The sequence below is a fragment of the Pseudorca crassidens genome, chromosome 20 (assembly GCF_039906515.1).
Source record: "Pseudorca crassidens isolate mPseCra1 chromosome 20, mPseCra1.hap1, whole genome shotgun sequence".
NCBI lineage: Eukaryota > Metazoa > Chordata > Mammalia > Artiodactyla > Delphinidae > Pseudorca > Pseudorca crassidens.
Genome location: NC_090315.1, coordinates 5,612,776 through 5,635,451, shown reverse-complemented (window position 1 = coordinate 5,635,451; position 22,676 = coordinate 5,612,776). Strand labels below are relative to the sequence as shown.

Sequence of the window (22,676 nt, the reverse complement as noted above, 5' to 3'; positions counted from 1 at the left end):
GTTTGTGCATACAACCAAGTCCTTTTAAAAATTTTCTTTTAGTGAGATATAATTCACCTACCATAAAATCTATGCTTCTGAAGTGTACGATTCAATGGTCTTTAGTTTATTCACAAGGTTGTGCAACCATCACCACTGTCTAATTCTACATCATTGTCATCACCCCAAAAAGATACCCCATGCCTGTTTGCACTCACTCCAAATTCCTCCCCTCCCCTAGCCCCCGGCAACCAGTAATCTGCGTTCCATCTCTAAGGATTTTTCCTTTCTGGCTATTTCATATACATGGAATCCTACATATGAAGCTTTTTGTGCCAGGCTCCTTTCACTTAGCATAATGTTCCCAGGGTTCATCCAGGTTGTGGCATGTAAAAGTGCTTCATTCTTTTTTGTGGCTGAATAATATTCCATGGTGTGGTTAACGACTGAATTCTGTACGGCAGACAATGAGATAGAGACACAAAAGTCACCTAGATGAATTTCAAAAGCATAATGTCGATGGCAATAAAAAAGGTGACAGAACTGTAATAATGATTCCATATATATGTATAATGTTGTAATAACACACAAAATATTACCATAGATTGACTATTGATAGATGCTTGAGGAGTAAAAGTATGAAAAAAATGCATCGGTATAATATATATTCCTTTGGGTAATGTCCACCTCTTAGGAAGAGAGGAAGGAAAATGGATTGGGAGAGCTAGAATGAAAACACAGCAAAGTGTTAATGTTTTGAAAATAAGGTCAGTGCATATTTCCACTTATATTATTGGGTGTTTTTCTTTATGATAGAATTGTTTCATAATTAAAAACTTTAATAAGGTTATCCAGGGAATTCCCTGGTGGTCCAGTGATTAGGACTCCCTGCTCTCACTGCCGAGGGTCTGGGTTCAATCCCAGGTCGGGGAACTGAGATCCTACAAGCTGCACGGCACGGCCAAAAAGTAAAAAAGTTATCCAGCATATGCTACTGAGTTAAGAATATTTATATATATGTTCCAAATATTTACAGTTCATTCATATATTTTAAGATGGCTTTGAAACCTGATTGAGTGACATAACTTTGGAAGCAAAGCTCATGTATTTGTACTTGTATCCATCTATAAGTGGTCAGTACCACTGTCACATACACAAAAAAGCCCAGACTCAGAAAAATCCTTACAATGCTGTATTAACGTGAGTTAAGTTATGGGCACCAAGTGACAAAACCCACATAGATTCTGTAAGTCTAACTTTATTGCAGCCTTTGATTTTAATAATAAGAAAGAAAGAATATAAACAGGAATACGATGGCAGTAAGAAAACCCTTTCATTCATGTCAAAGAGGAAACTGGTCTTGACTTGAGGGCTGCCCAGCACGGCCTGAAAGAATCATGTCCCCAATACTTTTAGCCTTTTAGCTGCTTACCTTGGTGCATGGTAATCTGGAATTAGGAATTAGGAATTTGTTAATTCACAACTGAGTGTCTCCCTTCATGGCTTGTAGTTTTGTGCTCCTTTTTGAAATCTCTGTGTCTGTGGGATGGCTCACCAGAGAGCAATCACGTAGTCTTCTCTGAGGAACCATTTTCTCTTTACATGGTACCGTCCTGAACTCCCTAAGTGAGTATTATGAGTACCACCAGCCCAGAGATACCATACGTATTCTTAGCCCATGTTTTAAGTCGAACCATACAAAGGTTACGCTCCAGTTTTGTGAAAACCCACCCAGTAATTGTTGAGAGGACGGGAAGTGAGAAGGGAAAATATTTTATTATTATGGATAATGAACCAAAGACACAGAGTCACCTGGGCTTTCATAAGTTCCGTCATCTTAATCCATTCTCTCCTTCCCAGGGAAGAAGCTCTTCCTTCAGTTCTATACCTTCAGTGTTGCGTAGTCACACGACCCTGGGGGCTCCACGGTGGGGACAGAAGCTGCCTCAGACAGTGCGTTGGTGTTTAACTTTACATAGATCACTCCCTGGGATTCTTCAGGCTTTCAGGAAAAGAGACGTGCATGTAGAGCTGAGATGCCAAATACAGTAGCCACGAGCCACGCGCGGTGACTTACATTCAAACGAATTTAAATTAAATTAAAAATTGAGGTCCTCCGTCTCACCAGATGCATTTCAGATGTGCAACTGCTCTTAGGTATTATAATGCTCATTAATGTTAAATCACAAATAAGCAGTCTTTTAAGTAGAAAAACTGGATGGATGTAAATTGGTTAATATTTGTTAAATGATGCTTTCCTGCCATCCATCTGACCCTTAAAATTTGCCAGAAACTCCAATAAACCCTTTGTGTTTATGACATCACTAGACTCTCACAAGCCTTTTAGATTCCCCTTAGATATGGAAGGAAAGGAAGGGTCCAAATCATGGGGGTTTTGTGATTTGACTCAGACCACACTGGTGATAAACAGTGGACATTGGGAGCTGGAATCCAGCTACTCTGGAATTCAAAGCGTGTGGGGTTTTTTGTTTGTTTGAGATATAATTGACATAACATTGTGCAAGTTTAAGGTGTCCACATGTCGATGTGATACATTGATATATTGCACTGTGGCTATCACATTGCTAACACCTCCATCCTGTCACATAATTATCACTTCTTTTTGTGGTGAGAACAATTATGATTTAGCCTCCTGGCAACTCCAAAGTGTATGATACAGTGTTGTTGACTGTAATCCCCGTGCTGTGCGTTAGATTCCCACGACTTATTCCTGAACAAGTTGCAAGTTCGTTCCCTTAAATGTCATATCCCCCCCCAGCCCCTCGTAACCACCATTCTAATCTCTTGTTACGAGTTCCATTAAAGTACATGTTTTTAAACTCAATATTAATTGGCCTTATCTATATAACCAGCGTATGAGCTAGACAGACCGGCCTGTGGTGGAAGTGAGCTCTTGGGTTATTCCAAAGGGGAGAACTCACCGATTCAGATGTTCCTTCCAGTTTGGATACACCTGCATGTGAGTAAAAGAAAAAAAAAATCAGTTCTCAGATTGCAAGAGTCAGATCTTCGTCTTTCTAACCCAAGATTCCTTATGGTTTCTTCCCTGATCACTTACCTGCAGCTCCCTGCTCGGGAAGTTTGGAATGGCTGGTTCTGAGAGAGAGAAACATATTAAAGTATGGGATCTGAAGATTTGGGGGAGAAGATAGGGCTGCAAGTAGCGGGGCTGGGCATACGAGTCACCGATGGACCAGTGGGGTCTCCGAAGAATGGAGTGGGAGTTAGGGCATGAGATCTGTCAAGTATATCTACCTCTTGGCGGATTCTTCATGTGATGAATCTATTAAAAAAAAAACACAGGGAGGAATTTATCTCCTGAGAGAATCCTTCACTTTACTCCCTTCCTCAGAGTTTTAAACGTGTGCTTCTCTGCACTTACCGTGCCGAGTGCATCTGTAGATGAAGAAGACGGCGATGAAGAGGAGAAGGACACACAGGCAGCAGAAGGTGGCGACAAAGATGACTTCGGTGTCTGGTGGGAGAAGGGTGGGTTAGAGAGCGAGACTGGCTCCAGAAGCACACTGATCGGCCTTAGCTGAACGGTCCCTAGGAGCCAGACAGCCTGGCTTCAAAACTCGGAGCGACCACCTCAGAGCAGGAATGTCCAATTATGCTTTAGGGAAATTCTTCATCTCCCCGAGCTTTTGTTTTCCCATTCAAAGTGAGGATAGCGGGACTTCCCTGGTGGCGCAGTGGTTAGGAATCCGCCTGCCAATGCAGGGGACACAGGTTCGAGCCCTGGTCTGGGAAGATCCCACATGCCGCGGAGCAACTAAGCCCGTGCGCCACAACTACTGAGCCTGCGCTCTAGAGCCCGCGAGCCACAACTACTGAGCCCGCGAGCCACAACTGCTGAGCCTGCGAGCCACAACTACTGAGCCCACACGCCTAGACCCGGTGCTCCACAACCGGAGATGCCACCGCAATGAGAAGCCTGCGCACTGCAACAAAGAGTAGCCCCTCGTGGGGGCAGCCAAAAATAAATAAATAAATAAATTTATACAAAGTGAGGATAGCAATCGTGGCTACTTTACTGGGTGGTAGGGAGATTGACTGGTCAGTACATACAGAGAGGGCTAGCCCAGTGCCTTGCAGATGGGAAATACCCAGTAAATGTTTCATCCCCAGGAATAATATTTATTTACTGTGAGCCACTTAGCATTCACGTGCATTCTTTCTCATCTTTTTTTTTTTTTTTTTTTTTTTTTGCCACTCGGCTTGCAGGATCTTGGTTCCCCAACCAGCGTTTGAACCTGGGCCCTCGGCAGTGAAAGCCCAGAGTCCTAACCACTGGACCGCCAGGGGATTCCCTGTTTTTTATCATCTTGACAATAAGCACGCAAGATAGGTTTACAGTCCCCATTTCGTTCATACGTAAATCAAGTACCAGAAAGTAAATCGAGTTCCCCAAAGTCACACGGACAGGATGGGCTTTGGACTCTGGTATGTCTAACCCTTTTAGGCCAGTCTGCCACAAGGTCAGGATTGTTCTGTGCTGACCACTGGGTGTGGACATTCAAGACAAGCGATATTCTGAACCTGTTCCAGAGAATTCAAAATCTGGTGAGAACCACATTTTCCCAAACTAACTGTGTTGCTATAGAAGTGATGACAAGTCTAACAGCAGACAAACCAAAGTCCAAGAATCATTTTCTAAAGATATTGAAGCAACCTGTGTCCATCGATAGATGAATAGATAAAGAAGGGAATACTACTCACCGTAAAAAAGGATGGAAAATTGCCATTTGCAACAATGTGGATGGACCTAGAGGGTATTATGCTTAGTGAAATAAGTCAGACAGAGAAAGACAAATACCATATGCTTTTACTTATATGTGGAATCTGAAAAACAAGGCAAATGAACAAACAAACCGAAAACAGACTCATAGATACAGAGAGCAAACTGGTGGTTGCTAGAGGAGAGGGGTTGGGGGGAAGGATGAAATAGGTGAAGGGGATTAATAGGTACAAACTCCCAGTCGCAAAATCAATACGTCATGGGGAATGTGATATACACATAAGGAATATAATCAACAGTCTTCTAGTCACTTTGTACGGTGACAGATGGTTACGAGACTTATTGTGGTGACCATTTTGTAATGTATAAAAAATATCGAGTCACTGTGTTGTACACCTGAAATTCATATTGTATGTCAACTCTATTTCAATTAAAAAATACCCCCCGAAAAAGGATGGTGAATAAATCTTAGAGCATTCTAAACAAAAAAGAAAGAGAAGAAGAATTTTCCGTGTGGTGTATATATACAACGGAATGTTATACAGCCAAGAGAAAGAAGGACATCCTGCCGTGTGCAATAATGTGGATGAACCTTGAGGGTATTATGCAAGTGAGATAAGCCAGACAAAGACAGATACTGCATAGTATCTGTCATAAGCTCATAGAAACAGAGAGTAGAATGGTGGTTGCTAGGGGCTTGGGGGCGGGGGAAATGGGGAGAGGTTGGTCAAAGAGTACAAACTGTCAGTTTCAGATGAATAGGGTCTGAGGATCTAACGGACCGCATGAACCCTAGTTTATGGCACTGTATCATATAATGGAAATTTACTAAGAGAGTAGATCTTAAGCATTCTCAACCAAAAAAAAAAAAAAGTAAATCTATGAGATGAGTTGAGGGGCATGTGAATTAACTCTATGGGGAGAATCTTTCTACAATGTACACATGTATCAAATCATCAGCGTGTTGTACACTTTCAATATCTTACTGCTTTATTGGTCAATTATACCTCCAGGAAACGGTGGGAAAGGAGGTGGGGGAAAAGGAGGTAAGAATACCTCACTTGGGACTTCCCTGGAGGTCCAGTGGTGAAGGCTCTGCGCTCCCACTGCAGGGGGCTCGGTTTGACCCCTGGTTGGGGAAGATCCCACATGCCTTCTGGCATGCCCCCACCCTCCAAAAAAAACCACGAATACCTCACTTGAAGAGAGAGGTGGTGATGAAAAATACTGGCTCTAAAGCATTCAGTCTAGAATCTGACTCAATGTGTAAGATAATGAGATCGCAGTGATCATGATTATATTCTCACCCAATATTCTACCCACACCCATCTCCGTCTGTAACAGATGCTGTCAACGTTCCTCCACCCGTGTTCCCCCAGATTCCTTTGCCATTTTGATGCATGCTAGATCATGGCTTTTTCCCCTTTCCAGCGTGAGCACTTTGATGTCTTCGTTGGGGGGTTGCCTGGAAGGATGCCTTGGGATTTATGTGGCCCAGAGCACCCCTTTACCAACTGCTGCCATTTGTGGGAGCAGTGCATCCCCATGGACATGTAAAAATGGGACAGGAACAGCTGTTCCTGGATGGAGGCATAGAAACATCTGCCTTGCCTTATGCTTTCAATCCTCCCCTTGACTACCCTACAGTTTCTCTCACATAGCAGTTCCCTAGAAAGGAGAAGTAAATTATTGCAAAACTGTCCACCGCCCACTAAACTGGGTTTACCCTGAGATGTCCACATATCCTGGTTAGACTTTGCATCACTATTTACGAATTACAAAGATAAATTTGCAGAAGGTCTATGCTATTGGTCTAAGGCATCTGACAGAGCAAAGGGATACAGCTTGACACAGGGCATAAATGAAGTCACAGGCACCAGAAAGAAAGCCCGGATTTGTGGCAAAGTTAGGTGATGACATTGATCATTGGTCTCTGCACAGAACTGGAGTAGAGGGTCCCTTTGGAGGCATGTGTGTACAGGCTGGGGACAGCATATCTGTGTTTACAGATATTTTACTCTGTTTAGAATTGTGGTGGTGTAAATGTGAACTCTGGGACTTCCCTTGTGGCATAGTGGTTAAGAATCCACCTGCCAATTCAGGGGACATGGGTTCGAGCCCTGGTCTGGAAAGATCCCCCATGTCGTGGAGCAACTAAGCCCGTGTGCCACAACTACTGAGCCCCCACGCCTAGAGCCTGTGCTCCACAACAAGAGAAGCCCGCGCACCACAGTGAAGAGTAGCCCCTGCTTGCCTCAACTAGAGAAAGCCTGCATGCAGCAGCAAAGACCCAATGCAGCCAAAAATAAATAAATTAAAAAAAAAAGTGAACTCTGAAAGTACTTTTTTTTTTTTTTTTTTTGCGGTACACGGGCCTCTCACTGTTGTGGCCTCTCCCGTTGCAGAGCACAGGCTCCAGACGCGCAGGCTCAGCGGCCATGGCTCACGGGCCCAGCCGCTCCGCGGCATGTGGGATCCTCCCGGACCGGGGCACGAACCTGCATCCCCTGCATCGGCAGGCGGACTCTCAACCACTGTGCCACCAGGGAAGCCCCATATGATGGAATATTATTCAGCCAATGAAAAGGAATGAAGTACTGATACATGCTACAACATAGATGAACCTTGAAGACATTATGCTCAGTGAAAGAAGCCAGGCTCGAAAGACCACACATTTTGTGAATGCATGTACATGAAATGTCCAGAAAAGGCAAAACCGTAGAGTCAGAAAGCAGATTAATGGTTGGCAGGGCCTGTCAGGAGAGGGGGGATGAAGAGTGACTGCTTAATGGGACTTCATTTGGGGAATGATAGTGGTGATGATTGCACCACCTTGTGAATATACCAAATGCCACTGCCTTGTCCACTTTAAAAGGGTGAATTTATGGAATGGGAGTGATAGATCATTAAAATAAAGAAAGAAAAGAAATGACAGAAGAGCTAAAAATAGGAAAGCTTTGACTTTCCCTCTCACTTCTGATACTTCCAAGTTCTTTGCCTCTACTGGATAGAGTAGCAGTCATTTTGGATGGTGCTGCAGTCATTTTCCCAAGCCTGTTAATACTGAATAAAAACATTTTCAAAGAGGAAATACAGTGGAGGATATCTTTTTTTTTCTCTCTTTTCTTGGCCGCGCCGGGGATGTGTGGGGTGGGGTGGCATGTGGGATCTTAGTTCCCCTACCAGGGATCCAACCCATGATCCCTGAAGTAGAAGCACAGAACCCTAACCACCGGACCACCAGGGAAGTCCCGAGGATATCTTTTAAAAAAAATTCTATTATACTAATAGCAACCTTGAACAATTTTGGCTCATTGGAGTAGATTACAGGAAGGTTATGAGTTGCTGAAAGAAAAAACCATTAAGCATCTATGTCAATTCCCCTGTGGTCCCCATGGTTAGGACTCCTTGCTCCCACTGCCAGGGGCCCAGGTTTGATCCCTGGTCAGGGAACTAAGATCCCACAAGCCGCAGGGCATGGCAAAAATAAATCCTTTTATGGATAAGCCCGTTTCAGTCTAAACCTGAAGAAAGCCCTGGTTTTTACAAATCTCTGAGGGTAGAATCGTAGTCAATTCTTCACGGAAAAGCAATATCAGAAAAAAAATCTAATATTCACCATTCTTTGAGAACTTTAAAGTTTTAACAAGTCTTTGATCATATATATTCCCAAAGTACCTGGACTCCACAGGTTCCAGTCCCATTCCCCAAACCAGTCACACAAACTCACCCTCATTCTTTTTTTTTTTTTTTTTTTTTTTTGCGGTACGCGGGCCTCTCACTGTTGTGGCCTCTCCCGTTGCGGAGCACAGGCTCCGGACGCGCAGGCTCAGCGGCCACGGCTCACGGGCCCAGCCGCTCCGCGGCATGTGGGATCTTCCCGGACCGGGGCACGAACCCGCGTCCCCTGCATCAGCAGGCGGACTCTCAACCACTGCGCCACCAGGGAAGCCCTCACCCTCATTCTTCACGAAGTTCCACTGTAGTTTTTCATTATGTAAAATGGCAGATTATATACCTTGTGCTGTTTTTTTCACCAGTGTTTTCAGAACCTGGGAGTGCCTTAGAGAGCATCTTCCCAGCATGGAGAGAGGGGGCATTAAGATTCTCCTTGTGCCTTTTAATCAGAAGGGGATCCTCTGCCTCATGAGGTGGATACAACTGGGAAAAACAGGTCCTCTCTAATTATATTACCTGTTTTTGCAGGGTCAGGTCCACTTTGATCATCTTTATCTAGAAAACAGGATGCAAGAAAAGGAATCACAATGTTTATATGGGAACCTTGGGGACGTAAATCCTCAAGTTCTGTCTATGGACTCCATGCCTTCTTTGGGGAGCAGGGAAGAGAATGTCTTTTCCATTCTCCAGGTGCTCACTAGGTTCCCAAACCAGGGCCAGAGCACTAGACTACTCTTCTTAATACTGCTGAAGTTTGCTATTATTTTAAGAACAAAAATATTTATGAATGACACTACTTCCAATCCTAACCCCACCTTCCAATCCTATCCCAGGAAAGAGCACCAACAGTTTTCAAGTATTTTCTCCCATTTGGTAGGTTGCCTTTTCATTTCATTGATTGTTTCTTTTGCTGTGCAGAAGCTTTTTTAGTTTGATGTAGTCCCACTTATTTATTTTTGCTTTTGTTTCTTGTACGTTTGGTGTCATATCCAAAAAAATTGTTGCCAAGAACAGTGTCAAGGATCTTCTTCCCTTTGTGTTCTTCTAGGAGTTTTATTGTTTGTAGTCTTATGTTTAAGTCTTTTATCCATTTCAAGTTAAATTTTTGTAAGTGGTTGAAGGTAGAGGTCCCATTTCATTCTTGTGCAAGTGGTTGTCTAGTTTTTCCAACACAATTTATTGAAGAGACTATCTTTTCCCCACTGAGCATTCTTGGCTTCCCTGTCAAATTTAGTTGATTGTATATACAAGGGTTTATTTCTGGGTTCCCAGTTCTGTTCCATTGATCTGTGTGTCTATTTTTATTCCAGGATCATACTGTTTTGATTACTATAGCTTTGCAGTATAGTTTGAAATCAAGAAGTGTGATGCCTATGGCTTTGTTCTTCTTTCTCAGGATTGTTTTGGCTATTTGGAGTCTTTTGTGGTTACCTACAAATTTTAGGATCGTTTGTTCTATTTCTGTGAAAAATGCCATTGGAATTTTGATAAAGATTTGCATCAAATCTATGTAAGGTTTTGGGTAATATGGACAGTTTAACAATATTAATTCTTCTGATCTGTGAACATGGGATAGCTTTCCATTTCCATTGTCTTCTTCAATTTCTTTCATCAGAGTCCTGTAGTTTTCAGTGTACAGATCTTTCACCTCCTTGGTTATATTTATTCCTAAGTATTGATATTTTATTGGTTTTGATGCTATCATGAATAAGATTTTTCCTTTATTCTTTTCAAGATATTGTGTTGTTAGTATATAGAAACAGAACTTATTTTTGTGTGTTGATTTTATATCCTGCAACTTTACTGAATTTGTTGATTAGTTTAATAGTTTTGGGTTGAGTCTTTAGGGTTTTCTATATATAAGATCATATCATCTGCAGATGAAGACAATTTTTCTTCTTCTGTTCCAATTTGGGTGCTTTTTTTTTTTTTTGTCTTATCTGATTGCTCTAGCTAGGACTTCCAGTATTATGTTGAATTGAAGTGGTGAGAGTGTGTATCCTTGTTCCTGATATTAGAGGAAAAGCTTTCAACCTTTCATCATTGAGTATGACCTTGGTTGTGGGCCTGTTGTATTGGCCTTTATTGTGTTGAAGTTTGTTCCTTCTACACCCAGTTTATTAAGAGTTTTTATCTTGATGTTGTACTTTGTCAAAGGTTTTTCCTGCATCTATTGAGATAATCGTATGATTTTTATCCTTCTTTCTATTAACGTATGTATCACATTTATTGATTTGTCTATGTTAAACCATCCTTGCATTCCAGGGATAAATCCTGCTCAATCATGGTATATGAGGTTTTAATGCACTTTTTAAAAAATTAATTAATTAATTTTTTGCTGTGTTGGGTCTTCGTTTCTCTGCGAGGGCTTTCTCTAGTTGTGGCAAGCGGGGGCCACTCTTCATCGCGGTGCGCGGGCCTCTCACTATCGCGGCCTCTCTTGTTGCGGAGCACAGGCTCCAGACGCGCAGGCTCAGTACTTGTGGCTCACGGGCCTAGTTGCTCCGCGGCATGTGGGATCCTCCCAGACCAGGGTTCGAACCCGTGTCCCCTGCATTAGCAGGCAGATTCTCAACCACTGCGCCACCAGGGAAGCCCTTAATGCACTTTAAAAATTGGTTTGCTAACATTTTTGCATCTATATTCTTCAGGGATATTGGTCTGTAGTTTTCTCTTCTTTTAGTGTCCTTATCTGGTTTCGATATCAAGGTAATGCAGGCCTTGTAAAATGAGCATGGGAGTGTTCCTTCCTCTGCAATTTTTTGGAAGAGTTTGGGAATGATTGGTGTTATTTCCTCTTTAAATGTTTGGTAGAATTCACCAGTGAAACTATCTGGTCCTGGGCTTTTCTTCATTGGGAGGTTTTTGATTACTGATTCAATCTGTTTGTCCATTATTGGTCTGTTCCAGTTTTCTATTTCTTCATTATTCAGTCTTGGTTTGTAAACCTCACAAAGGTTCTCTCGTCCATAGGTAACTACCCATGTCCATGTTCTCCCAGACCATGATCAAGAGGGGCTGGAACCAGGTCACAGCCTCCTGCAGGTTCCACAGCTGGTACTGAGGTGTGTCTGCCTATTACCCAATGCACACGTGGGTGAGATTCCTCCTGGTATATGGTGCTGGGTCCCACAACTCCCATAGAGGCACTTTTGTTCATGGATGGATGCTATATTTTTGTTGTTGAAATGGAGATACAAAAACAAGGGATGCCTTATGCTGCCATGATGCTCAGTTTGGTCTTTTCCTACTTTCTCAACTTGTAAGCATTCTGAGAGCCCCAGTTTCATCAGAGTAAAGAATACTACATTCCATTCTGTTGTGAGGAATCAGACGGAAGAGTGTCATACTGTGACCTGGAGTCATCTCAGGGCCTATGTTGACTGAGAGGGAAGGTTTTAGGACTGATCCTGAAGAAGACAAGGCAATGGGGGTGAAGGGAAGGACCAGGGTTTCCCCTTTTCCACTGCACCTGGGGGCATTCTCACCCATCTCTCTGTATTAACCATGTCTTTTATTTTCTACATTTGATGCTGTGACATCTTGGGACCTTGCTGACCCTAGAGGGATTCTCCTCCCATGGTTATCCAATTTCTAGGGATAGGAAAAAACTTTCCCTCAAGCACACCTCTCAAATGCAAACCAGTCTATCCAGAGCCCACACTTCCAGCCACATCCCTTATTGTTCTCTTATACTCAGGGACACTTCCTCTGCCCTAATCACCCCAGGCCCAGGTCCCAGACAACCAGGGACAGCCTCTATACCCCAGATCCAATCCTCAGACTGTTATTTCCCACAGAAACCACAGTAAAGGCTCTTGCCAACACTCCTCCCCTTGTCTCTATGTCCTGACTGGGTGCTTCCCCATGTGGTCCTGCACGGCGTGGCATGACATGTCCCCTTTTCTTAGGAACTGTTAACAAACTATCTTTTCAATGACCATCGTATCCTTATCTTTGGCCTTACTGTACCTCAAAGTTTCTATTAATACCTTGTTAAAAAGCAAACCACAGGGCTTCCCTGGTGGCGCAGTGGTTGAGAGTCCGCCTGCCGATGCAGGGGACGCGGGTTCATGCCCCGGTCCGGGAAGATCCCACATGCCGCGGAGCGGCTGGGCCCGTGAGCCATGGCCGCTGAGCCTGTGCGTCCGGAGCCTGTGCTGCGCAACAGGAGAGGCCACAACAGCGAGAGGCCCGCGTACCGCAAAAAAAAAAAAAGCAAACCACAGGCCCAAAATGGAATCATTTATGTAGACCATGATGGGGCTCACTACCTAAACTAACTGAAGCTTCAAACCCGCATCCCTCCCACCCCGCCCCCCAAAATGTTGTCTTAGGTGGTCAGTCGGGAATTTTCTGGTCACACCAATGAGGTCATCACAGGGGCCTCCTCCATCCCCAGAGGACCATGAGGTAATCTGCCACATAGATCCCTTCTGTACTCCATAGGTAGGTTAACCTAAAAACGAAATGATCTTTTTTATTTATGACTTCTTTGTCTGGTTTTAAAAAACCTCTCCTTTTCTGTAGCCCTGTGGAACTCCTCTCTACTTGCTAGAAGGGATGCTTCCTCCTTCATGAATTATTTGAGAAAGCCAATTAGATCTTTAAAATGTACTCAGTTGAATTTTGTTTTTTTAACAAACTCTATTCTAAAACACTCGCCCACGTTCACATCCTTGAGACGCACTCAGAATCCCGGATGAGAGCCTTATTCTCACACTGAGTTCCCATTTCTCTACAGCCACTGTCTTGTAAGCACAAAAGTACTGTCCAGCATCCTTAGGCTTCAGGTCAGTGAGGAGGAATTTAGTATCCTGTCCTGTTGAGTTGCATTCTTGCTTGTACCCAGAGTCCTGCAACTTCCCCAGCACGAAGGTCACATTCTGGACGTCAGACTGGCACTTGAGGGTCACATTGCTGCTGTGTTCAACCTCTGAGCTGGGCAAGGCATGGAGGAGGGATTTGGAAAATTTCTCTGGAAAGAATTTGGAGTTAGTTTGACTCTTCATCTTGGTGACCACCAAAACCCTCCTAGAATTCAGAGGATGAAAGGGAAAAGGTCATGAAACTTGGGGCACAGGAACAGAGTCTAAGTGGGAGACAACTTACCATGAGTTTTCTTATCTTCATTGCCCAGACAAAGCCCTGGAAGAGAAACTCTCATGAGAGATGAATTATATGTTTGTCTTTTTTTTTTTAATTGAAGTAGAGTTTCGATTTACGATGTTGTGTTAGTTTCAGGTGTACAGCAAAGTGATTCAGTTATATAATATTCTTTTTCAGATTCTTTTCCCTTGTAGGTCATTACAAAATATTGAGTATAGTTCTCTGTGCTATATAATAGGTCCTTGTTGGTTATCTATTTTGTACATAGTAGTGTGTATATGTTAATCCCAAACTCCTAATTTATCCCTCCCCTCCCTTTCCCCTTTGGTAACCATAAGTTTTTTTTCTATGTCTGTAATTCTATTTCTTTTCTTTCTTTTTTTTTTTTTTTTTTTGCGGTACGCGGGTCTCTCACTGCTGTGGCCTCTCCCGTTGCGGAGCACAGGCTCCAGATGCGCAGGCTCAGAGGCCATGGCTCACGGGCCCAGCCGCTCCGCGGCATGTGGGATCCTCCCGGACCGGGGCACGAACCCGTGTCCCCTGCATCGGCAGGCGGACTCTCAACCACTGCGCCACCAGGGAAGCCCCTATTTCTGTTTTGTAGATAATTTCTTTCATATCTTTTTTTAGATTCCATATATAAGTGATATCATATGATATTTGTCTTTCTCTGACTTACTTCACTAAGTATGATAATCTCTCTATGCTTGTCTTTGAGTAAAAATCAGGCAGAGACTGTGGGACTCATCTGTTAAAGATCTGCCTTATTCCTTGCAGGTGCTTCCCTGGGTTTATTTTTTCACCTTTTACTTTTGTCCCATTGTTTGTCATTCGGAAGTTATGTTTACAACGGTGATCGTTGTGTAACGTATAAAAATACCGAGTCACTATGTTGTACACCTGAAACTAATACAACATTGTAAGTCAATTATACCTCAATTAAAAATAAATAAGTACATAAAAGTTATTTCCCAGGCACCATCTCAAAAGATAAAATAATGTTATGTTTGTGTAAAAAATGCCAGCAACTTTTTCTGATATATTGCATCCCTTTCGCAATTAGTCCTCCTTCTTCCATCCGGAAATCACTGAACATTTGCCTACATTTTCTGTGCTGCAATTTTTATGCTTTCCACTTAAAGAATGCAACAGTTGTTTACTGTGGAGTGTCCATGTGGGTTTCCACCCACATTCAAACAGGGAGGATTTGCTCTCCACGACGGGGTCGTTCTTTTCACCAAGAATTGAAGATGTTTTCTGGTCCCAGATGCTCCCCGCACTTGCAGCTTTGATCCTTACGTACTTTAGCCCCTACCTCTTCTGTGCTCTATTCTTTGTATTTCATTCTGGGATGGGGACGTTAACCCACGGATGGAAATAAGGGACCCCAGTCCCATATTGTGGGGGAAATGGATGCCAGTCTCAGGCCTCTGTTAATGGGTGAAGCTAGAATTTCTGTAGACATGAGAGTGACTCAGGACATCTGGCCCTTGTTTCCACTCAGGGATGGACTCAAAACACAAGCCCCCAAGCTTCACCAGGAAGCAGGGAGGTGGGGGAGTGACAGTGGACCGAGGCTGCATTAGCAGTGAGAATGGTACACTGACTGGTAGGAAATCAGTTTCTGGGTGGTCAAGGGGGTCCCAGGTCTCATGGTCTCTTTTTAGGCCCTCCGCGTATTCTGCTTTTAGTCTCACGTCACCTCAGCTGTGTTATCAGCCAGTCTTCTGCTCAAAGGGTGATTCCTATTCTTCCTTTTTTATTTTTAATAAGCACACAATTGCCTTAGGTTCACTTTACATCAAGAAACCCTACTAAGGAGTAGGTAAACATTGGGAGAGGGGTTCTCTGTTTTTGACAAATAAAACTGTAATGTATTCAGAGTGTACAACGTGATGATTTGATGTATGTATACATTGTAAAATGATCACCATATTGAAGCTAGTTAACACATCTCTCACCTCAGAAAATTACCTTTTCTGTGTGTGTGAGAATGTTTATGATCCATTCTCTGAGCCAATTTCGATATTATTAACTATAGTCACTGTGCTGTTCATTAGATCCTCAGAACCTATTTTTTTCTTTAATTTATTTTTGTCTGTGTTGGGTCTTTGTTGCTGGCTTTCTCTAGTTGCGGCGAGCGGGGGCTACTCTTTATTGTGGTGCATGGGCTTCTCATTGCGGTGGCTTCTCTTGTTGTGGAGCACAGGCTCGAGGTGCATGGGCTCAGTAGTTGTGGCCCATGGGCTCTAGAGTGCGCGGGCTTCAGTAGTTGTGGCGCATAGGCTTAGTTGCTCCATGGCATGTGGGATATTCCCGGACCAGGGATCGAACCCGTGTCCCCTGCATTGGCAGGCGGATTCTCAACCACTGCGCCACCAGGGAAGCCCTTATTTCTTTCTTAATAAAGGACCACAGTTGACTTAGGCAGAGAACTGGCTGCAATGAAGACACTCGTTACTGAGGGGAAGAGACCCACTGGCATGTAGGGTAGCTTGAAAAAGCAAAGAATAAAGGGATAGCTCCTTGGAGTTTAGTAGAATTCTGAGGTCGGGAGCAGTGGGCAACATAAGTAAGCACACTTCACTGGAAACAATTACAATAAATAGCTACCAATCGGCGAGTATTTATCATTTGGTAGTCTCTTTACATACGTCAGCCATTCACATACTTACGTTATTTAGCAGGTCCTTCACAGATAACTGTCTTCTACCATACAGCCACCCTCTCTGCCTGACTCAGCCACGCATCACACATTTAACATTTAGTATGGTCTTCACATACACCACATGGAGAGCTGTACGATTTCCATGCTAGAAAGGGAGGAGTGGGTGACACTAGAAACCATAGCTCTCTAGAGAAGGGGAAAATTACTATGATGTTGTGACTTATAACAAGAAACATAGGGACTTCCCTGGTGGTCCAGTGATAAAGAATCTGCCTTCCAATGCAGGGGACGCGGGTTCGATCCCTGGTCGGGGAACTAAGATCCCGCGTGGTGCGGGCAACATTCCGGCAACCTGGAGCCCGCGCGCCACAACTAGAGAGAGAAAACCCGCACGCCACAACTAGAGAGAAGCCCGCGCGCCTCAACGAATGATCCCACATGCCTCAACGAATATCCCGCCTGCCGCAACTAAGACCCGACACAGCCAAAAACAGAAACAAAACAAAAAAAAAATGAAAGAAAAAGAAACATGTATTGGGTCTTTGTCCCTGGTCCTGGCACAGAGCTCCTAAAACCCTTGGAATTCCCTAAGTGTTGAGAGATGTAAAGGTGTCTTTTCCTATGTTAATGTAACTTTTGGAAAGTCTCTCTGTAACCTAAGGATGGGGGCGCTGGTTACCACAGAAACAACCACGTGATTGAAGGGTTGGAACTGTCAGTCTCACCCTCCCCCACCCCCTGACCTCTGGGGAGGCCATCAATTGCCAAGGATTTAATCAATCATGCCTATGTAGTGAAGCCTTCATAAAAACCCGGAAGGATGGGGTTCAGAGAGCTTCTTTGTTGGACATGTGGAGATTTTTTGAGTGTGACGCGCTCAGAAGGTCTTTCCTCATACCTTGCCCTGTGCATCTCTTCCATCTGGCCATTCCTGAGTTCAATTCTTCTACAGTAAATCAGTAATCTAGTGAGTCAAATGTTTCTCTGAGTTCTGTGTTCTAGCAAATTTGAGTTCTAGCAAATTAATGGAACCCAAGGAGGGGGTTTTTGGAACCTTCAATCTATAGCCAGTTGGACAGAAACACAGGTGGCCACCAGGGCTTCTGACTAGCATCTTAAGTGGGAGGGAGGCCGTCTTTTAGGACAGAGCCCTTAATCTGTGGGATTGGACAGTATCTCCAGGTAGATAGTGTCACAATGGAGTCGAATTGTGGGACACCCAGCTGGTGTCAGAGAGTTGCTCGGTCCTTGGGGAGACAAAGCCCACAACACACACACACACTGGAATTGGATGCAGAATCCTAACTGAATTCTGAGAAATAAAATATTGCCTGCCATATCAGTAAACAAAGGATGTCACAGTCATCAGCGATGAGAGCCCCCAGTGAGCTGGTGAGCCCTGAGGGAACTCAGGAAGGAAACAAAGGGTACCCGCCGGGCTTCCCTGGTGGCGCAGTGGTTGAGAGTCCGCCTGCCGGTGCAGGGAACACGGGTTCGTGCCGGTCGGGGAAGATCCCACGTGCCGCGGAGCGCCTGGGCCCGTGAGCCATGGCCGCTGAGCCTGCGCGTCCGGAGCCTGTGCTCCGCAACGGGAGAGGCCACAACAGTGAGAGGCCCGCGTAGCGCAAAAAAAAAAAAAAAAAAAAAAAAAAAATACCCGCCATCTAGCAGCCATCAGACTGCAGCCAGTCCCCACGGTGAGCCCTGAGGGAACTCAGGATGAGAAAACGCAGGATACTGACCTCAGCCGAGGTGCCTGTCAAAGGAATGGTTTCAGTGAGCCTAGTCTCTTGCATCTTCCCATATACAGAAAGGCGCTAAATGCCTTAACTTGAGATATCTGGTTTTCTTTCATTAACAATAATCTTTTGACATTCAAAGTACCTGCCCTTTGTTGCAAAACTCCTATATATCCTGCAGGGTTACTTGAGATGCTGTCTCCTGGGCTTGAAGTCCTAAGAATATCCACCGAATGAAACGTAACTCTCAACTTCTAAGTTGTGCGATTCATTTTTCGGTCGACAGTTCACATGAGGTCATGCTGGAGTAGGCGGGGAGCCTAACCCAGCAGGAGACAGAACACAGGGAGGGAGGATGGCCACGTGACCGTGTGAGGCTTTGTAGTAATGCGTCTACACACCAAGGGATGCCAAGGGTTGCCAGCCATCTCCCAACCAGAATCGAGGAGAGAGGCATGGAATAGACTCTCCCTCAGAGCACCCCCCCCCCCCCAGAAGGAATCAACCCTGCTGACACCTGGATTTTGGACGTCTGGCCTCCAGAACGGTGGGAGAATAGATGTCTCTTGTTTTAAGCCGCCCGATTTGCGGTGATTCGTTACGGCAGCCCCAGGAAATAAAGGTGAGGAGGACGAGGTCGGTGACCGCCCCGTTTATTCTGCCCTGCAGCTGGAGGTTTGGGGTATGGTGACCGGCCTCTCACGCTCAAATGTGTGCGTGGGAGAAGCATGACCTCAAAGGGAAGGGCTGAACCCAGAAGAAGGAAGAAGGAACTAGGGCAGATGTTGAGTCCTAATGTCCTCCACACCACCCCTTCCCCCACCCCACCCCACTCACGCAGGAGGAACTAGCGACTCAGTCTGGTGGGACTCCTGTTTCAAATTCTGGGGCTCCCGTAAGACCAAGCCAAGATTCTATTCCAGGTCTTCCATCCTAGAAGCTGAGATCTGTTTGATCACCTTATGTTCCAGTTAAGGATGGTTGAAATCAGGCTAAGGATGGGGCTGGTCAGAAAATGTTCTTCGTATCCACTGTTCGCTGCCTTAGGGTCACAGGGGAGAGCAAATCTGACTCCACATTGGATCTGTTTCTTTTCCTTTAACCTTTGTATTCTATTGCTTTTGCTACAAGTTAATCACTAAAGGGATGTTGCCTATAAACTGAAAGTAGACTTAATGGCCTATTTCTAGGAACCTTGGCTCCCATGCCTGAGCCTTAAGCTAAAATACCTTTGTTCAGCTCACAGGAAACATCCTGACCAGACCCACCAGTGAATGGCTGCAGGAAAGAAGAAGTTAATGTACCCTCTCCGAAGTCTCGTGGGAACAGGAAATATTTGTAACAACTTGTTGCCTTTTTTTTACTTTACCTCCTCACCTCTCCCTCTTGGTTCTAGAAAAGAAACTCGCATCCAGACCCCCGGCAAGATGGTTTTTTGGGGACACTAGTCCACCATCTTCTTGGTCTGCTGGCACTATTCCTTGCCCCAACAACTTGTCTCTCTTGAATTATTGGTCCGTCATGCTGCACGCAGTACAAGTTTGGACTCGGTAACAGTAGGTCTTTTCTGTATTCCTCGTTCATAACCAAACTCACAGCTTTTCACACCCTGTAGACCCTGCCCTCCTATATGCCAGGGGAACATTCAAGGCGAGACGGTGGTATGTAGATGGTACACACGTGGAGGTCCCATCGGAGCTGTGCATATCTCAGCCAATTAAACCAAGGGTATTACCACACGTCTCTGCACCTCTGCTCCCTCATCCCTTTTGTGTGAGCACCAAAACGAGAGCACGTGGGTACCACAGCCAGTACATTGTACCCAACACACAGAAGCCATAATTTCTGTACTTGTCACATCCCCCGTGTTAACCCCCACTCCACCGTGAATGTTCTCACCCATCCAAACCCATCTGTCCCCGTCCTGGAGACTCACCGAGGTGAAGCAGGGACAGGAATTCTGTGATCATAGCGTCCCTTCTGCCCGGACCAAGATGCCGTGTTCAGTCTTACAGTTCAAAGGAAGAAAGTGCACTGGGCAATTGCAACTCCCTCTTGCTCTCTCTGTCCAGAGGAGGTGGGGCGAGAGGTTTTGCCCTGACACTTTGCTTCTCCACTACTTGGTGTACAGCTTCCTTCTCACAACTGACTCAGGAAACCAGAAGTCACCAATGATAACATCTTCCTCCACCCACCCTGAGATCTCTCCTGTCTCATCTGAAGTCCTGCCCAAGATATTTTCTTTAAAAATAATTTGTCTTTTCAATAGTCTTATTTTTATTTTTTTAATATTTATTTATTTATGGCTGCGTTTGGTCTTCGTTGCTGCATGTGGGTTTCCTCTGGTTGGGATGAGCAGGGGCTACTCTTCATTGTGGTGCGTGGGCTTCTTATTGTGGTGGCTTCTCTTGTTGCGGAGCATGGGCTCTAGGCACGCAGGCTTCAGGAGTTGTGGCACGCTGGCTCAGGAGTTGTGGCTCAAGGGCTCTAGAGAGCAGGCTCGGTAGTTGTTTAAAATGTGTTAATTTCTGCTGTACAACAAATAGAATCAGCTGTACGTATACATATATCCCCATATCCTCTCCCTCTTGTGCCTCCTTCCCACCCTCCATATCCCATCCCTCTATGTCGTCACAACGCACCGAGCTGATCTCCCTGTGCTATGTGGTGGCTTCCCTCTAGCCATCCATTTTACATTGGTAGTGTATATATGTCAATGCTACTCTCTCACTTCATCCCAGCTTCCCCTTCCCCCCTGTGTCCTCAAGTCCATTCTCTACGTCTGCATCTTTATTCCTGCCCTGCCACTAGGTTCATCAGTACTGCTTTTTTAGATTCCATATATATGCGTTAGCATATGGTATTTGCTTTTCTCTTTCTGACTTACTTCACTCTGTATGACATACTCTAAGTCCATCCACATCACTACAAATAGCTCAATTTCGTTTCTTTTTATGGCTGAGTAATATTCCATTGTATATATGTGCCACATCTTCTTTATCCATTCATCTGTTGATGGACATTTAGATTGCTTCCATGTCCTGGCTATTGTGGTACATGACTCTTTTTGAATTATGGTTTTCTCAGGGTATATGCCCAGTAGTGGGATTGCTGGGTCATATGCTAGTTCTATAAATAGTTTTTTAAGGAACCTCCATTCTGTTCTCCATAGTGGCTGTATCAATTTACATTCCCACCAACAGTGCAGGAGGGTTCCCTTTTCTCCACACCCTCTCCAGGATTTATTGTTTCTAGATTTTTTGATGATGGCCATTCTGACCAGTGTGAGGTGATACCTCATTGTGGTTTTGATTTGCATGTCTCTGATAATTAGTGATGGTGAGCATCTTCATGTTTTTGTTGGCAATCTGAATGTCTTCTTTGGAGAAATGTCTATTTAGGTCTTCTGCCCATTTTTGGATTGGGTTGTTTGGGTTTTTTTGATATTGAGCTGCATGAACTACTTGTACATTTTGGAGATTAATCCTTTGTCAGTTTCTTCGTTTGCAAATATTTTCTCCCATTCTGAGTGTTGTCTTTTTGTCTCAATTTTGGTTTCCTTTGCTGTGCAAAAGCTTTTAAGTTTCATTAGGTCCCATTAGTTTATTTTTTTAATTTCCGTTTCTCTAGGAGGTGGGTCAAAAAGGATCTTGCTGTGATTCATGTCATAGAGTGTTCTGCCTATGTTTTCCTCTAAGAGTTTTATAGTATCTGGCCTTACATTTAGGTCTTTAATCCATTTTGAGTTTATATTTGTGTGTGGTGTTAGGGAGTGTTCTAATTTCATTCTTTTACATGCAGTTGTCCAGTTTTCCCAGCACCACTTATTGAAGAGGTTGTCTTTTCTCCATTGTATATTCTTGCCTCGTTTGTCAAAGATAAGGTGACCATATGTGTGTCGGTTTATCTCTGGGCTTTCTATCCTGTTTCATTGATCTATATTTCTGTTTTTGTGCCAGTACCATACTGCCTTGATTACTGTAGCTTTGTAATATAGTCTGAAGCCAGGGAGCCTGAGTCCTCCAGCTCCGTTTTTCTTTCTCAAGATTGCTTTGGCTATTCAGGGTCTTTTGTGTTTCCCTACAGATTGCAAAATTTCTTGTTCTAGTTCTGTGGAAAATGCCATTGGTAATTTGATAGCGATTGCATTGAACCTGTAGATTGCTTTGGGTAGAATAGTCATTTTCACAATATTGATTCTTCCAATCCAAGAGCATGGTGTATCTATCGATCTGTTTATGTCATCTTTGATTTCTTTCATTGGTGTTTTATAGTTTTCTGAGTACAGGTCCTTTACTTCCTTAGGTAGGTTTATTCCTAGGTATTTTATTCTTTTTGTTGCGATGGTAAATCGGATTGTTTCCTTAATTTCTCTTTCTGATCTTTTGTTGTTAGTGTACAGGAATGCAAGAGATTTCTATGCATTAATTTTGTATCCTGCAAACTTAAAAAATTCATTAATTAGTTCTAGTAGTTTTCTGGTGGCATCTCTAGGATTTTCTATGTATAGTATCATGTCATCAGCAAACAGTGACAGTTTTACTTCTTCTTTTCCAATTTGTATTCCTTCTATTTCTTTTTCTTCTCTGATTGCCGTGGCTAGGACTTCCAATACTACGTTGAATAATAGTGGTGAGAGTGGACATCCTTGTCTTGTTCCTGATCTTGGAAGAAATGCTTTCAGTTTCTCACCATTGAGAATGATGTTTTCTGTGGGTTTGTCATATGTGGCTTTTATTAT

At 44.0% G+C, this 22,676-nt stretch overlaps 1 protein-coding gene and 1 long non-coding RNA gene across 10 annotated transcripts in view; one reads left to right on the top strand and one right to left on the bottom strand.

Moving 5' to 3' along the window:
• LOC137214916 (uncharacterized) overlaps positions 1-12,450 on the top strand; it is a 40,827-nt gene extending 28,377 nt beyond the window's left edge. For all 8 annotated transcript variants that reach the window (XR_010939057.1, XR_010939063.1, XR_010939060.1 and 5 more), the window contains one exon: positions 11,393-12,450. This is a non-coding gene — a long non-coding RNA (uncharacterized lncRNA). The remainder of the gene's footprint in view (positions 1-11,392) is intronic.
• On the bottom strand, positions 1,749-20,059 carry VSTM1 (V-set and transmembrane domain containing 1). Of its 2 annotated transcripts, XM_067719320.1 has the most exons (8): positions 19,872-20,059; positions 13,532-13,567; positions 8,936-8,974; positions 3,383-3,475; positions 3,256-3,283; positions 3,059-3,096; positions 2,922-2,953; positions 1,749-1,981 (listed from the first exon to the last, which is right to left on the bottom strand). In XM_067719320.1, the coding sequence occupies exons 1-8, from the start codon at positions 19,903-19,905 to the stop codon at positions 1,862-1,864; spliced, it is 420 nt and encodes a 139-aa protein (XP_067575421.1). In that variant the 5' UTR covers positions 19,906-20,059; the 3' UTR covers positions 1,749-1,861. The 2 variants fall into 2 exon arrangements, with proteins under 2 accessions (XP_067575421.1, XP_067575422.1); XM_067719321.1 differs by lacking the exons at positions 8,936-8,974; positions 13,532-13,567.
• Positions 20,060-22,676: the final 2,617 nt, after the last annotated feature.